The sequence below is a fragment of the Nesoenas mayeri genome (genome assembly GCF_963082525.1).
Source record: "Nesoenas mayeri genome assembly, chromosome: 33".
NCBI classification, from domain to species: domain Eukaryota; kingdom Metazoa; phylum Chordata; class Aves; order Columbiformes; family Columbidae; genus Nesoenas; species Nesoenas mayeri.
The window spans coordinates 540,679-557,973 of record NC_137573.1 but is presented as its reverse complement, the minus strand read 5'-3'; the positions used below and the strand labels follow the sequence as shown (position 1 = coordinate 557,973).

The 17,295-nt window shown below is 65.1% G+C and overlaps 1 protein-coding gene across 1 annotated transcript; it reads right to left on the bottom strand.

Moving 5' to 3' along the window:
- Positions 1-93: 93 nt before the first annotated feature.
- LOC308051194 (uncharacterized protein) lies at positions 94-4,020 on the bottom strand (the record flags this gene model as incomplete). The annotated part of the gene is made up of 6 exons (XM_080361544.1): positions 3,916-4,020; positions 2,590-2,738; positions 2,197-2,295; positions 1,462-1,507; positions 1,012-1,136; positions 94-143 (listed from the first exon to the last, which is right to left on the bottom strand). The coding sequence occupies exons 2-6, from the start codon at positions 2,729-2,731 to the stop codon at positions 94-96; spliced, it is 462 nt and encodes a 153-aa protein (XP_080217670.1). The 5' UTR covers positions 2,732-2,738; positions 3,916-4,020.
- Between the last annotated feature and the right edge of the window lie 13,275 nt (positions 4,021-17,295).

Sequence of the window (17,295 nt, the reverse complement as noted above, 5' to 3'; positions counted from 1 at the left end):
CACCAAGACGTGATGACGTCACCCATTGGTCCCAGGAAAGGGGGGCGGGGCGGGGGGGGGGGGGGGGGGTAGTGTGTGTCATGTGACCTCCATCTATGACATCAGCCCACTGATGACATCACTCCCGTTGATGACGTCACGTCCTGTTGATTACGTCATTCCCATTGATGACATCATTCCCATTGGTGACATCACCCCAATGATTAGACCACCTCCCATTGGTGACCTCACTCCACGGCAATGATGTCACATCCCATTGATGACGTCACATCCTATTGGTGACGTCACATCCTATTGGTGACGTCACTCCCCGTTGATGACGTCACCCCAATTATGATATCACCCCCCCCATTGATGACATCACCCCATTTATGACATCACGTCCTATTGATGACATCACAGACTATTCATGACATCACCACCCCATTGTTGACATCACCTCATTGATGACATCATGTCCTATTAATGACGTCACATACTACCCATGACATCACCACCGCATTGATGACATCACTCCATTGATGACATCACCCCATTGATGACATCACGTCCTCTTAATGACATCACATACTACTCATGACATCACCACCCCATTGATGACATCACCCCATGATGACATCACCCCAATGACGCCATCACCCAATGACGCCATCACCCCATGATGACATCACCGCCCCTCCCCCAATCACAGCCGCTCTCTTTCCACCCAACACTTTATTCCCCTCCCCCCCCCCCCCCCCCTTCCACGCGCGGGGGGGCGGGGCACTTCCGGCGGGTGGGCGTGGCCACGTGGGGGCGGAGCCTCCCCATTGCTGGCGTCTCCCCCCTCCAACCAACCAGCGAAGGGGTGGGACCTTGTGGGGGCGTGTCCCCCCGCCTGGGCGTGGCCAAGGGGGGGTGGGCGTGGCCAAGGGGGGGTGGGCGTGGCCAAGAGGGGTGGGCGTGTCCCAGGGGGCGTGGTCAGAGCTCTCCGCGGGCGTGGCGCATGTAGTGCAGATGCAGCTCGGCCACCAGCCCGAAGGCGCCGGGACACTCGGTGCAGCGGAAAGGGGGCGGGGCGCTGGGGGGAGGGGGCGGGGCGCTGGGAGGGGGGCGGGGCGTTGTGGGGGGGAGGGGGCGTGGCCTCGTGGGGGGCGTGTCTCGCGCGGGGGGGGGGCGGGGCGGCAGCGATGGGCGCCCAGAGCGGCCGGGGCGGCGAAGCCGACGCCGCATTCGGCGCAGATGTAATGGAGGGGGGGGGGGGGGAGGGGGGGAAGGGGGCGGGGCGTTGTGAGGGGGGCGGGGCGGGGGAGGGGGAGGGGCGGGGGGGCGGGGCCTCTTGCGGCCCACGTGGTAACTGCGGTGAACCTTGAGGGCGCGGGAGGTGCCGAAGCTCCGCCCACACTCGGGGCACTCGTGCCAATCGGGGGAGGACACGCCCCCGGAGGACACGCCCCCTCCCGCTGATTGGTGGGGGGGCGGGCGGGGGAGGGGAAGGGGCGGAGGTCGGAGCGGCGGCGGCGGGAACCTGTTGGGGGGGGGGAGAGGGGAGAGAGTGGGGACCCAGGAGTGCCCCAAGGGACCCAGGAGTACCCCACGGACCCAGGAGAGCCCGAAGGGACCCAGGAGTTCAGGGGGACCCAGGAGTTCGGGGGGACCCAGGAGTGCCCCACAGACCCAGGAGTGACCCAGGGATCCAGGAGTACCCCAAGGACCCAGGAGAGCCCGAAGGGACCCAGGAGTTCGGGGGGACCCAGGAGTGCCCCACAGACCCAGGAGTGACCCAGGGACCCAGGAGTACCCCAAGGACCCAGGAGAGCCCGAAGGGACCCAGGAGTTCGGGGGGACCCAGAGGGACCCAGGAGTGCCCCAAGGACCCAGGAGGGACCCAGGAGTGCCCCACAGACTCAGGAGGGACCCAAGGGACCCAGGAGTGCCCCACAGACCCAGGAGGGACCCAAGGGACCCAGGAATTTGCGAGGACTCAGGAGTGCCCCAGGGGACCCAGGAGTTCGGGAGGGGACCCAGGAGTTCGGGGAGGGGACCCAGGAGTTCGGGAGGGACCCAGGAGTGCCCCAAGGGACCCAGGAGTTCGAGGAGGGGACCCAGGAGTTCGGGAGGGACCCAGGAGTGCCCCAGGGACCCAGGAGTGCCCCAAGGGACCCAGGCATTCGGGAGGGACCCAGGCATCCGGGGCGGGCGAGGGGCGGTCGGTACCTGCGCAGCCGTTGGGGGTGGGGGAGGGGCAGGTCCCACTCTCCCCCGATGACACCGACGTTTCTGATTCGTCCTCGTCCTCGGGCGGCGCCCGCGGCCCTGGGGACCCAGGAGTTCGGAGAGGGGACCCAAGAGTGCCCCAAGGGACCCAGGAGTTTGGGAGGGACCCAGGAGTGCCCCAAGGGACCCAGGAGTGCCCCAGGGACTCAGGAGTTCAGGAGGGACCCAGGAGTGCCCCAGGGACCCAGGAGTTCGGGAGGGACCCAGCAGTGCCCCAAAGGACCCAGGAGTTCGGGGGGACCCAGGAGTGCCTCGAGGGACCCAGGAGTACCCCCAGGGACCCTGTATCACCTGGAGGCCCCGCCTCCCCCCCCCGGCCCCTCCCCCACTCACCGGCCGCCGCTTCCTCTTCCTCCTCCTCCTCTTCCTCTTCCTCCTCGTCTTCTTCTTCCTCTTCCTCTTCCTCCTCCTCCCCCGCGAAGGCTCCGCCCTCGGCCCCGCCCACTTCCCCCGGCCGCCGCCCGTCCGCCATCATGGCCGCCCTGCGCCGGACACGCCCACTGGGGCTCTGGCCACGCCCACCACCCCAAGCCCCGCCCATAATGTCACAGGCCCCGCCCACAGCCCCAAACCCCGCCCACATTGCTCCAGGTCCAACAATCGAACCCAAGCCCCGCCCCCTAATCACTAAGCCCCGCCCACTAGGCACTAAGCTCCGCCCAACCCCCAACCCCCGCCCACCCGGCCCTGATCCCCCCTCAGCCCCACCCACTGCGCTCAGGCCCCGCCCCCAACACCCCAAGCCCCGCCCACATTGCTCCAGGCCCTACAATAGACCCCAAGCCCCGCCCACTAGTCACTAAGCCCCGCCCACAGCCCCAAGCCCCGCCCACAATGCCCCAGGTCCTACAATAGACCCCAAGCCCCGCCCCCTAGTCACTAAGCCCCGCCCACTACCTCCCAGGCCCCGCCCACAGCCCCAAGCCCCGCCCACAATGCCCCAGGCCCTACAATAGGTCCCAAGCCCCGCCCAACCCCCAAGCCCCGCCCACCCGGCCCTGGATCCCCATAAGCCCCGCCCACTGCGCTCAGGCCCCGCCCACAACGTCCCAGACCCCGCCTAGACCCCTAAGCCCCGCCCACACCATCCCAAGCCCCGCCCACAATGCCCCAGGCCCTACAATAGACCGCAAGCCCCGCCCCCAGTCACTAAGCCCCGCCCACTACCTCCCAAGTCCCGCCCACAATGCCCCAGCCCAGCAATAGATCCAAAGCCCCGCCCACCCGGCCCTGACCCCCCATAAGCCCCGCCCACTGCGCTCAGGCCCCGCCCCCAACACCCCAAGCCCCGCCCACAACCCCTCAAGCCACTGTAGCCCAAGCCCCGCCCCCATTCCCCAAGCCCCGCCCCCAGCCCCCAGGCCCCGCCCCCCAGCCCCTGGACCCCCCCGAGGCCCCGCCCCCCCCGAACCCATGGTGTCCCAAGCCCCGCCCACTCCCCCCAAGCCCCGCCCACACCCCCATCCCCACACGGCGCCCCGTGGCCCCGCCCCCCCCCGCGTAGCCCCGCCCCCTCCCACAATCCCCCGCGCGCGCGGCCCATGGCGGGGGGGGGAGCGGGGAGGGGGGGGGGCAGCGGCGTTTCCCACAACCCCCCGCGCTTTGGAGGGGGGGGGGAGGGTCCGCCCCGTTCCCACAATCCCCCGCGGCCCCGCTCACCGGCCGCGGAGCCGCCGCCGCCGCCGCCTCGGCCGCCGCTTCCGGTGCGCGCGTGCGCGGGGGGGCGGGGCCGACCCCGCCGAGAGGGGGAAGCTCCGCCCACTCCCCTTTCTCGCCCCGCCCCCCCCCTGGCGCGCAGGCGCGGACACGCCCACAGTGTGCGCGTGCGCCCCGGGAAGCTGGGGGGGAGGGGGGTGGGGGGGGGGGTTTAGCAGGACGCCTGGGTCCCTTGGGGCACTCCTGGGTCCCTCCCGGACTCCTGGGTCCCCTGTTTGGTTGCCCCCGAACTCCTGGGTCCCTCCCGGACGCCTGGGTCCCTTGGGGCACTCCTGGGTCCTTTGGGGCACTCTTGGGTCCCTCCCGGACTTCTGGGTCTCTTCCAGAACTCCTGGGTCCCTGGGGCACTCCTGGGTCCCTGGGGCACTCCTGGGTCCCTTGGGGCACTCCTGGGTCCCTCCCGCACTCTTGGGTCCCTTGGGGTACTCCTGGGTCCCTCCCGATCTCCTGGGTCCCTTGGGGCACTCCTGGGTCCCTCCCGGACTCCTAGGTCCCTCCCGGACTCCTGGGTCCCTCCCGAACTCCTGGGTCCCTTGGGGCACTCCTGGGTCCCTCCCGCACTCCTGGGTCCCTCCCGAACTCCTGGGTCCCTTGGGGCACTCCTGGGTCCCTCCCGAACTCCTGGGTCCCTCCCGAACTCCTGGGTCCCTCCCGGACTCCTGGGTCCCTTGGGGCACTCCTGGGTCCCTTGGGGCACTCCTGGGTCCCTCCCGCACTCCTGGGTCCCTCCCGAACTCCTGGGTCCCTTGGGGCACTCCTGGGTCCCTCCCGGACTCCTAGGTCCCTCCCGGACTCCTGGGTCCCTCCCGAACTCCTGGGTCCCTTGGGGCACTCCTGGGTCCCTCCCGCACTCCTGGGTCCCTCCCGAACTCCTGGGTCCCTCTCGCACTCCTGGGTCCCTCCCGAACTCCTGGGTCCCTTGGGGCACTCCTGGGTCCCTCCCGAACTCCTGGGTCTCTCCCGGACTCCTGGGTTCCTTGGGGCACTCCTGGGTCCCTCCCGAACTCCTGGGTCCCTCCCGGACTCCTGGGTCCCTCCCGATCTCCTGGGTCCCTTGGGGCACTCCTGGGTCCCTTGGGGCACTCCTGGGTCCCCTGAGGCCCCGCCCCGTGGGTTCGGCCGCGCGTGGGTGGGGGCGGGGCTCGGCTCGGGTCCGTCATTGCGGCTGCGGGTTCCCGGCACGTGGCTCGCGGGGACCCAGGCGTCCGGGGCGGGGTGGGGGGGGGAGGGGTGTGACCCGAACTCCTGGGTCCCCCCGGACGCCTGGGTCCCCGCACGTGTCCGGCCCCGCGGGGGAAAACCGCCCACGGGCGGGAAACTGGGGCAAGGGGCCCGGACGCCTGGGTCCCTTAATCTGTGGGTCCCACATCCTGTGGGGCCCGGACGCCTGGGTCCCTTATTCTATGGGTCCCGAACGCCTGGGTCCCTTATTCTATGGGTCCCACATCCTGTGGGGCCCGAATGCCTGGGTCCCTTATTCTATAGGTCCCTGTTCTGTGGGTCCCGAACTCCTGGGTCCCTGTTCTATGGGTCCCGAACTCCTGGGTCCCTTATTCTATGGGTCCCGAACTCCTGGGTCCCTTATTGTATGGGTCCCGAACTCCTGGGTCCCTTATTCTATAGGTCCCTGTTCTGTGGGTCCCGAACTCCTGGGTCCCTTATTCTATGGGTCCCGAACTCCTGGGTCCCTTATTCTATGGGTCCCTTATTCTATGGGTCCCGAACTCCTGGGTCCCTTATTCTATGGGTCCTGAACTCCTGGGTCCCTTATTCTATGGGTCCCATATCCTGTGGGTCCCGAATGCCTGGGTCCCTTATTCTATAGGTCCCGAACTCCTGGGTCCCTTATTCTATGGGTCCCGTATCCTGTGGGTCCTGAACTCCTGGGTCCCTTATTCTATGGGTCCCGAACTCCTGGGTTCCTTATTCTATGGGTCCCTGTTCTGTGGGTCCCGAACTCCTGGGTCCCTTATTCTATGGGTCCCATATCCTGTGGGTCCCGAACTCCTGGGTCCCCCAATGTCTCTGGGTCCCGAACTCCTGGATCCCACGTCCTGTGGGTCCCGAACTCCTGGGTCCCCCAATGTCTATGGGTCCTGAACTCCTGGGTCCCATATCCTGTGGGTCCCGAACTCCTGGGTCCCTTATTCTATGGGTCCCGAACTCCTGGATCCCTTATTCTATGGGTCCCATATCCTGTGGGTCCCGAATGCTTGGGTCACTTATTCTATAGGTCCCGAACTCCTGGGTCCCTTATTCTATGGGTCCCTTATTCTGTGGGTCCCGAACTCCTGGGTCCCTTATTCTATGGGTCCCTTATTCTATGGGTCCCGAACTCCTGGGTCCCTGTTCTATGGGTCCCGAACTCCTGGGTCCCTCAATCTATGGGTCCCGTATCCTGTGGTTCCCGCGGGCGCTGCGGTGCGTGTGCGGGGGTGGGGCCGCCCCGGACTCCTGGGTCCCTCCCGGACGCCTGGGTCCCTCCCGGACGCCTGGGTCCCCGCGCGGGGGCGGGGCGGGTTCGGCGCATTCCGGGTGCCGCCGCCGCCCCTCCCCCCCCGGGGGGGGATAAAGGGGGGGACCCCGCGTCCCCTCCCCCACCCGCCCGGACCATGGGGCTGCGGCTGCTGCTGCTGCTCGGTGTGTGGGGGAGGGGGTATGGGGGTCCTATGGGTGCTATAGGGTGCTATGGGGGCTATAGGGTCCTATGGGTGCTATAGGGGGCTATGGGTGCTATGGGGGCTATGGGTGCTATAGGGTGCTATGGGTGCTATGGGGGCTATAGGGTGCTATGGGTGCTATAGGGGGCTATGGGTGCTATGAGGGGGTCCTATGGGTGCTATGCGTGCTATAGGCTGCTATGGGTTATAGGGGGCTATGGGGGCTATGGGGGGCTATGGGTGCTATGGGTGCTATAGGGTGCTATGGGTGCTATGGGTGCTATGGGTTATAGGGGGCTATGGGGGGCTATGGGTGCTATGGAGGTATGGGGGCTATGGGGGCTATGGGTGCTATGGGTTATAGGGGGCTATGGGTGCTATGGGGTCCTATGGGTGCTATGGAGGTATGGGGGCTATGGGTGCTATGGGGGGTCCTATGGGTCCTATGGGTGCTATAGGGGGCTATGGGTGCTATAGGGTACTATGGTTCCTATGGGTGCTATGAGGTCTATGGGGGCTATGGGTGCTATGGGGGCTATAGAGGGTCCTATGGGTGCTATGGGTGCTATGGGGGCTATGGGGGACTATGGGGGGTCCTATGGGTGCTATGGGTGCTATAGAGGGTCCTATGGGTGCTATGGGTCCTATGGGTGTTATAGGGTGCTATGGGGGCTATGGGTGCTATGTGGGCTATTGGTCCTATGGGTGCTATGAGGGCTATGGGGGCTATGGGTGCTATAGGGGGGTATGGGTGCTATGGATGCTATGGGGGGCTATGGGTGCTATGGGGGGTCCTATGGGTGCTATAGGGTGCTATGGGTGCTATGAGGCGTCCTATGGGTGCTATAGGGTGCTATGGGTTATAGGGGACTATGGGGGCTATGGGTGCTATGGGTGCTATAGGGTGCTATGGGTTATAGGGAGCTATGGGTCCTATGGGTGCTATGGGGGCTATGGGTCATATGGGTGTTATAGGGTGCTATAGGGGGTCCTATGGGTCCTATGAGGGCTGCTATGGGTGCTATGGGTGTTATGGCTGCTATGGGTGTTATGGGGGCTATGGGGGCTATGGGTGCTATGGGGGCTATTGGTCCTATGGGTGCTATGGGGTGCTATGGGTGCTATGGGTGCTATGGGGGGTCGTATGGGTGCTATGGGGGACTATGGGTGCTATAGAGGGTCCTATGGGTGCTATGGGGGGTCCTATGGGTGCTATGGGTCCTATGGGTGCTATAGAGTGCTATAGGGAGCTATGGGGGCTATGGGTGCTATGGGTCATATGGGTGCTATAGGGTGCTATAGGGTGCTATGGGTGCGATAGGGGCTATGGGTACTATGGGGGCTATGGGGACTATGGGTTATAGGGGGCTATGGGGTCCTATGGGTGCTATGGGGGCTATGGGGGGTCTTATGGGTCCTATGAGGGGTCCTATGGGTGCTATGGGGGCTATGGGTGCTATGGGCGGTCCTATGGGGGCTATGGGTGCTATGGGTCCTATGGGGGGTCCTATGGGTGCTATGGGGGGCTATGGGGACTTATAGGGGGTCCTATGGGTGCTATAGGGTGCTGTGGGTGCTATAGGGGGCTAAGGGTGCTATGGGGTCCTATGGGTGCTATGGAGGTATGGGTGCTATAGGGGGCTATGGGGGCTATGAGTGCTATGGGGGATCCTGTGGGTGCTATGGGGGGTCCTGTGGGTGCTATGGGGGGTCCTATGGGTGCTATGGGGGTATAGGTGCTATAGAGGGTCCTATGGGTGCTATAGGAGGCTATGGGTGCTATGGAGTCCTATGGGTGATATGGGTGCTATAGGGTGCTATGGGGGGCTATGGGGATCCTATAGGTGCTATGGGGTGATATGGGGGCTATGGGTGTTATAGGGTGCTATGGGGACTATGGGTGCTATGGGGGGCTATAGGGGGCTATGGGTGCTATAGGGTGCTATGTGGGGTCCTATGGGTGCTATGGGGTGATATGGGTGCTATAGGGTGCTATGGGTGCTATGGGGGGCTATGGGTCATATGGGTGCTATGGGGGTTCCTATGGGTGCTATAGGTGCTATGTGTGCTATAGGGGGCAATGGGGGGTCCTATGGGTGCTATAGGGTCCTACGGGGGGTCCTATGGGTGATATGGGGGGTCCTATGGGTGCTATGGGTCATATGGGTGTTATAGGGTGCTATGGGGGGCTACGGGATCTATGGGGCTCTATAGGGTCTATGGGCTCAATAGGGTCTATGGGGCTCTATAGGGTCCTATGGGCCCTCTCGGGGTCTCCCCAGCCCCACAGGCCCCTATAGGTCCCTATAGGTCCCTATCTTGGCCCCTCCCCCTCAGCCACCATTGGCCGCTGCGTCGCGGCCCCGCCCTGTCCCCGCCCCGGCCCCGCCCCTCCCCCGCCCGCCGATGACGTCATCGACCCGGGAGCGCCCGCCGATGATGTCATCGCCGAGGGGACCACGGCGCCGCCCTATGACGTCATCACCGCGGGGACCGCGACGCCCTATGACGTCATCAATGGGGCGACTCCTGCCGACTACGCCACCAGCCAAGCGGTCACGGCGGCCGATGACGTCATCGATGACGTCACCACGGCCGATGACGTCACCGGCGAGGGGACCAGCGTCACCAGTGACCCCAATGGGGGCGGCACCAACGCGGCGGGAAACGTCACCGCGGCGCCCAATGGGGACGGCGATGACGTCACCACCAATGGGGACAGCGATGACGTCACCACCAACGGGGACGTCCTATTGGATGTGACGCAACAGCCCAGTGTCACCAGTGACCCCAATGGGGCCCCCACTGGGGTCTATGGGGGGGGACACCCACACAATGGCGTTTGTCACCACGGCGCCCATAGGGGACAATGGGGACGGCACCGGGTCCCCCATTGGGGACAATGATGACGTCACCACCAATGGGGACGTTGTCACCGGGTCCCCCATGGGTGACAATGATGACGTCACCACCAATGGGGATGCAGAGAGGGGGTCAATTGGCCAATCGGGTGCCACCTGCGTCCATGGGGACACTTGGGGACACGTCACCGAGGTCTATGATGACGTCACCACCAATGGGGACGTTGGCCCTGCCCCCCCGGGGTGTGTCAGTGATGACGTCACCACCAATGGGGACCTTCATATGGGGGGGGCGGAGCCAACCGGTGTCACCATTGACCCCAATGGGGACCCGACTGGGGTCTATGGGGACGGAACCACCAATGGGGACGTTGGCACCGGGACCCCCATTGGGGACAATGATGACGTCACCACCAACGGGGCCGTCCTATTGGACGTGACCCAGCAGCCCAGTGTCACCAGTGACCCCAATGGGGCCCCCACTGGCGTCTATGGGGAGGACACGCACACAATGGCGTTTGTCACCACGGCGCCCATAGGGGACAATGGGGACGGCACTGGGACCCCCATAGGTGACAATGATGACGTCACCACCAATGGGGACGTTGTCACCGGGTCCCCCGTTGGTGACAATGATGACGTCACCACCAATGGGGATGCAGAGAGGGGGTCAATTGGCCAATCCAGTGCCACCTGCGTCCATGGGGACACTTGGGGACACGTCACCGAGGTCTATGATGACGTCACCACCAATGGGGACGTTGGCACCGCCCACCCGGGGTGTGTCAGTGATGACGTCACCACCAATGGGGACGTTGTCACCGGGTCCCCCATTGGTGACAATGATGACGTCACCACCAATGGGGACGTCAATATGGGGCCAACCGGCCAATCCGGTGCCACCTGCGTCCATGGGGACACTTGGGGACACGTCACCGAGGTCTATGATGACGTCACCACCAATGGGGACGTTAGCACCGCCCACCTGGGGTGTGTCAGTGATGACGTCACCACCAATGGGGACCTTCATATGGGGGGGGCAGAGCCACCCAGTGTCACCAGTGACCCCAATGGGGCCCCCACTGGGGTCTATGGGGACGGAACCACCAATGGGGACGTTGGCACCGGGACCCCCATTGGGGACAATGATGACGTCACCACCAACGGGGCCGTCCTATTGGACGTGACCCAGCAGCCCAGTGTCACCAGTGACCCCAATGGGGCCCCCACTGGGGTCTATGGGGGGGACACCCACACAATGGCGTTTGTCACCACGGCGCCCATAGGGGACAACGGGGACGGCACCGGGTCCCCCATTGGGGACAATGATGACGTCACCACCAATGGGGACGTTGTCACCGGGTCCCCCGTTGGTGACAATGATGACGTCACCACCAATGGGGACGTCAATATGGGGCCAACCGGCCAATCGGGTGCCACCTGCGTCCATGGGGACACTTGGGGACACGTCACCGAGGTCTATGATGACGTCACCACCAATGGGGATGTTGGCACCGCCCCCCCGGGGTGTGTCAGTGATGACGTCACCACCAATGGGGACCTTCATATGGGGGAGGTGGAGCCACCCGGTGTCACCATTGACCCCAATGGGGCCCCCACTGGGGTCTATGGGGACGGAACCACCAATGGGGACGTTGCCACCGGGACCCCCATAGGGGACAGCGATGACGTCACCACCAACGGGGCTGTCCTATTGGACGTGACCCAGCAGCCCAGTGTCACCAGTGACCCCAATGGGGCCCCCACTGGCGTCTATGGGGAGGACACGCACACAATGGCGTTTGTCACCACGGCGCCCATAGGGGACAATGGGGACGGCACCGGGTCCCCCATTGGGGACAATGATGACGTCACCACCAATGGGGATGTTGGCACCGGGTCCCCCGTTGGTGACAATGATGACGTCACCACCAATGGGGATGCAGAGCGGGGGTCAATTGGCCAATCCGGTGCCACCTGTGTCCATGGGGACACTTGGGGACACGTCACCGAGGTCTATGATGACGTCACCACCAATGGGGACGTTGGCCCCGCCCCCCCGGGGTGTGTCAGTGATGACGTCACCACCAATGGGGACGTTGCCACCGGGTCCCCCATTGGTGACCATGATGACGTCACCACCAACGGGGCCGTCCTATTGGATGTGACCCAACAGCCCAGTGTCACCAGTGACCCCATTAGTGACCATGATGACGTCACCACCAATGGGGACGTTGGCCCCGCCCCCCCGGGGTGTGACCATGATGACGTCACCACCAATAGGGACGTTGTCACTGGGTCCCCCATTGGTGACCATGATGACGTCACCACCAACGGGGCCGTCCTATTGGATGTGACCCAGCAGCCCAGTGTCACCAGTGACCCCATTGGGGACCATGATGACGTCACCACCAACGGGGCCGTCCTATTGGATGTGACCCAGCAGCCCAGTGTCACCAGTGACCCCATTGGGGACCATGATGACGTCACCACCAATGGGGACGTCGTCACCACGGCGTCCATAGGGGATGATGGCGCCGATGACGTCATAGGGGCGGGGCCGGCCCCTCCCCCGCTCTGCCCCCCCCCGCCCCCCCCCCCGCCACCCTGAGGGCGGGGCCTCAGGGGCTCAGCAGCCCCGCCCCCCCCCTGCGGCCCCTCCCCCTCCTGCTGCTGCCCCTCCCCCTCCTGCTGCACTGATGGACCCAGGAGTGCCCCCCAAGGGACCCAGGAGTGCCCCAGGGGACCCAGGAGTTCGGGAATGGACCCAGGAGTGCCCCAGGGGACCCAGGAGTTCGGGGGGACCCAGGAGTTCGGGAGGGACCCAGGAGTGCCCCAAGGGACCCAGGAGTTCGGGACCCACCGCCAGCTGTAATGAATAAAACTCAATGTGATTGATCATCTCTGTGTGAGGTCATTGGGGGGACCCAGGCGTCCGGAAGGGACCCAGGAGTGCCCCAGGGACCCAGGAGTTCGGGAAGGGACCCAGGAGTTCGGGGGGACCCAGGTGTTCGGTGGGGGGCGGGGTTTGCCCGGAAGTTCCACCCCCTGCCCAGGTCCCCCCGAACTCCTGGGTCCCTGGGGCACTCCTGGGTCCCTCCCGAACTCCTGGGTCCCTCCCGGACACCTGGGTCCCTTTTTTGGGGGAAGCTGGTAGAGGGGAATCTATGGGTCAGGAGGGATCTATGGGGTAAGAGGTCTCTCTATGGGGCCCGAACGCCTGGGTCCCCTCTCCGGTGTCTCCCACTCCCCTCCCCCCCCTATTATTTCTCCCTCATTAATTAAAGCTCGTTAATTGAGCCCGGACGCCTGGGTCCCACCCCTCCCCCCCCGCCCCGCCCTGCCCCCCGGGGGACCCAGGCGTTCGGGCCCCACCCGTGTGGGGCGGGGTGCCCCTCCCCCCCCCGCTATGGGGTGAGTCACTTGGGGGGTGAGTCAGGGCTGGGGGGGGGGGGGGAATCTATGGGGCTGGGATTTGGGGCTATGGGGCTGGGTTATGGGGCAGGAGCTGTGGGGCAGAACTATGGGGTGAATCTATGGGGCAGGTTTATGGGGTGAATATATGGGGCAGGTTTATGGGGTGAATCTATGGGGCAGATCTATGGGGCTGAGTTATGGGGCGGGGGGGTGGCAGGGATCTATGGGGCAGATCTATGGGGGCAAGGCTAGAGGAGAGATCTATGGGGCAGAGCTATGGGGTGGATCTATGGGGCGGGGGGGTGTCAAGGATCTGTAGGGCAGAGCTATGGGGCAGATCTATGGGGCAGGGTAATGGGGTGGCTCTATGGGGCTGGGCTATAGTAAAGCTCTATGGGGCAGGATCTATGGGGCAGGATCTATGGGGCTGGGCTATAGCACAGCTGTATGGGGCTGGACCTATGGGGCAGGATCTATGGGGCAGGATCTAGGGGGCTGGGCTATAGCACAGCTGTATGGGGCAGGACCTATGGGGCAGGATCTATGGGGCTGGACCTATGGGGCAGCTCTATGGGTCAGGATCTATGGGGCTGGGCTATAGCACAGCTCTATGGGGCAGGACCTATGGCGCAGGACCTATGGCGCAGGATCTATGGGGCAGCTCTATGGGTCAGGATCTATGGGTCAGGATCTATGGGTCAGGATCTATGGGGCTGGACCTATGGGTCTGGGCTATAGCACAGCTCCATGGGGCAGGGTCTATGGGGCAGGATCTATGGGGCAGGACCTATGGGGCAGGATCTATGTGTCAGGATCTATGGGGCAGGACCTATGGGGCCGGCTCCGTGGGTCATTGACCCCTATGGGGCGGGTCCCCCTCCGGCGGCCCCGCCCCCGCCCCGCCCGCTTCCCGCGCCCATAAGTGGGGGCGGCGGCCGCGCCCCACGGAACAGCCGCGATGTGGGGCCGGGGTGGGGGGGCAGCGCCCCACGGAACAGCCGCGATGTGGGGCCGGGGTGGGGGGGCAGCGCCCCACGGAACAGCCGCGATGTGGGGCTGGCACGGGGGGGCAGCGCCGGGGGGGCGGCTGCTGCTGATGCTGCTGATGCTGCCAGGTGGGACTTGGGGGGCTGGGGGGAACTTGGGGGGCTGGGGGACATGTGGGGCACTTGTGGGGCTGGGGACATGGGGGGCACTTGGGGGTTGGGGAGAACTTGGGGGGCTGGGGGATATGTGGGGCACCTGGGGACATGGGGGGCACTTGAGGAGCTGGGGACATGTGGGGCACTTGGGGGGCTGGGGGGAACTTGGGGGGCTGAGGGACATGTGGGGCACTTGGGGGGCTGAGGGACATGTGGGGCACTTGGGGGGCTGGGGGAACTTGGGAGGCTGGGGACTTATGGGGCACTTGGGGAGCTGGGGGGAACTTGGGGAACTGGGGGACATGTGGGGCACTTGGGGGGCTGAGGGACTTAGGGGGTACTTGGGGGGCTGGGGACATGGGGGGCACTTGGGGGACTGGGGACTTACGGGGCACTTGAGGGGCTGGGGGGCACTTGGGGGGCTGGGGGCACTTGGGGGGCTGGGGGACATGTGGGGCACTTGGGGGGCTGGGAACTTATGGGGCACGTGGGGGGCTGGGGGGAACTTGGGGAGCTGAGGGACATGTGGGGCACCTGGGGACATGTGGGGCACCTGGGGGGCTGGGGACATGGGGGGCACTTGGGGGGCTGGGGACATGTGGGGCACTTGGGGGGCTGGGGCGAACTTGGGGGGCTGATGGACATGTGGGGCACTTGGGGGGCAGGGGGCACTTGGGGGGCTGAGGGACATGTTGGCCACTTGGGGGGCTGGGGGCACTTGGGGGGCTGGGAACTTATGGGGCACTTGGGGAGCTGGGGGGAACTTGGGGGGCTGAGGGACATGTGGGGCACTTGGGGGGCTGGGGACATGTGGGGCACTTGGGGGGCTGGGGGGAACTTGGGGGGCTGAGGGACATGTGGGGCACTTGGGGGGCTGGGGGAACTTGGGAGGCTGGGGACATGGGGGGCACTTGAGGGGCTGGGGACATGTGGGGCACTTGGGGGGCTGGGGGGAACTTGGGGAACTGGGGGACATGTGGGGCACTTGGGGGGCTGAGGGACTTAGGGGGTACTTGGGGGGCTGGGGACATGTGGGGCACTTGGGGGGCTGGGGGGCACTTGGGGGGCTGGGGGATATGTGGGGCACCTGGGGACATGGGGGGCACTTGGGGGGCTGGGGACATGGGGGGCACTTGGGGGGCTAGGGGGAACTTGGGGGGCTGGGGACATGGGGGGCACTTGGGGGGCTGGGGGGAACTTGGGGGGCTGAGGGACATGTGGGGCACTTGGGGGGCAGGGGGAACTTGGGGAACTGGGGGACATGTGGGACACTTGGGGGGCTGAGGGACTTAGGGGGTACTTGGGGGGCTGGGGGGCACTTGGGGGGCTGGAGGACATGTGGGGCACCTGGGGACATGGGGGGCACCTGGGGGGCTGGGGACATGGGGGGCACTTGGGGGGCAGGGGGAACTTGGGGAACTGGGGGACATGTGGGGCACTTGGGGGGCTGAGGGACTTAGGGGGTACTTGGGGGGCTGGGGACATGGGGGGCATTTGGGGAGCTGGGGATTTATGGGGCACTTGGGGGGCTGGGGCACTTGGGAGGCTGGGGACATGGGGGCACTTGGGGGGCTGGGGGAATATGTGGGGCACCTGGGGACATGTGGGGCACCTGGGGGGCTGAGGGACTTATGAGGCACTTAGGGGGCTTGGGACATGGGGGGCACTTGGGGGGCTGGGGACTTATGGGTCACTTGGGGGTTGGGGGGAACTTGCGAGGCCGGGGGACTTATGGGGCACTTGGGGGGCTGGGGGACATGTGGGGCACTTGGGGGGCTGGGGGAACTTGGGGGGCTGGGGACTTATGGGGCACTTGGGGAGCTGGGGGGAACTTGGGGGGCTGAGGGACATGTGGGGCACTCCTGGGGCTGGGAACTTATGGGGCACTTGGGGGGCTGGGAACTTATGGGGCACTTGGGACATGTGGGGCACTTGGGGGGCTGAGGGACTTATGAGGCACTTGGGGGCAGGGGGCTTTGGGGGCACTTGGGGGGCTGGGGGACATGTGGGGCACTTGGGTCTCTATGGGTCTCTATGGGTCTCTATGGGTCTCTATGGGTCTCTATGGTCTCTATGGTCTCTATGGGTCTCTATGGGCCTCTATGGTTTCTATGGGTCCCTATGGGTCCCTATGGGTCTCTATGGTCTCTATGGGTCCCTATGGGTCCCTGTGGGTCTCTATGGTCCCTGTGGGTCTCTATGGTCTCTATGGGTCTCTACGGCCTTTATTGGTCTCTATGGGTCAATCTATGGTCACTCTATGGGTCTCTATGGTCACTCTATGGGTCTTTGTGGGTCTCTATGGTTACTCTATGGCTCCCTATGGGTCAATCTATGGGTCACTTTATGTGTCTCTATGGGTCTCTATGGTCAGTCTATGTGTCCCTATGGGTCCCTATGGGTCACTCTATGGGTCAATCTATGGGGCAGGCTCCATGGGGCTGCAGTGCCTGCGCTGTGGGTCGGTGTCTATGGGTCCCTATGGGTCTCCATAGGTCTCTATGGTCACTCTATGGGTCTCTATGTGTCTCTATGGGTCAATCTATGGGGCAGGCTCCATGGGGCTGCAGTGCCTGCGCTGTGGGTCGGACACCGGAAGCTGCCGTGGGGCCGAGCTCGTCTCCTGCCCCACAGGAAGTGACGTCTGCGTCGAGGCCCTGGGGGGCGTGGCCTGGAGTGAGTCCCGGACGCCTGGGTCCCTTTATATGGGGGGCGGGGGGGGGGGGGGGGGGGATGGGGGGGAAGGGGGTCCCGGACGCCTGGGTCCCTCCCGAACTCCTGGGTCCCCTATGGGGGGGGTGGGGCTGGACCCCTGGGTCCCATATAGGGGGGGATGGGGGAGTCCCGGACGCCTGGGTCCCTGGGGCACTCCTGGGTCCCTCCCGAACTCCTGGGTCCCTCCTGAACTCCTGGGTCCCCTATAGGGGGGAATGGGGGGTCCCCCGGACACCTGGGTCCCTTCTATGGGGCTTGGATGCCTGGGTCCCTGGGGCACTCCTGGGTCCCTCCCGAACTCCTGGGTCCCCTGTTTGGGTCCCTGGGGCACTCCTGGGTCCCTCCCGAACTCCTGGGTCCCTTATTTGGGTCCCCCCCGAACTCCTGGGTCCCTTATTTGGGTCCCTTGGGGCACTCCTGGGTCCCCCCTGAACTCCTGGGTCCCCTATTTGGGTCCCTGGGGCACTCCTGGGTCCCTTGTTTGGGTCCCTGGGGCACTCCTGGGTCCCTCCCGAACTCCTGGGTCCC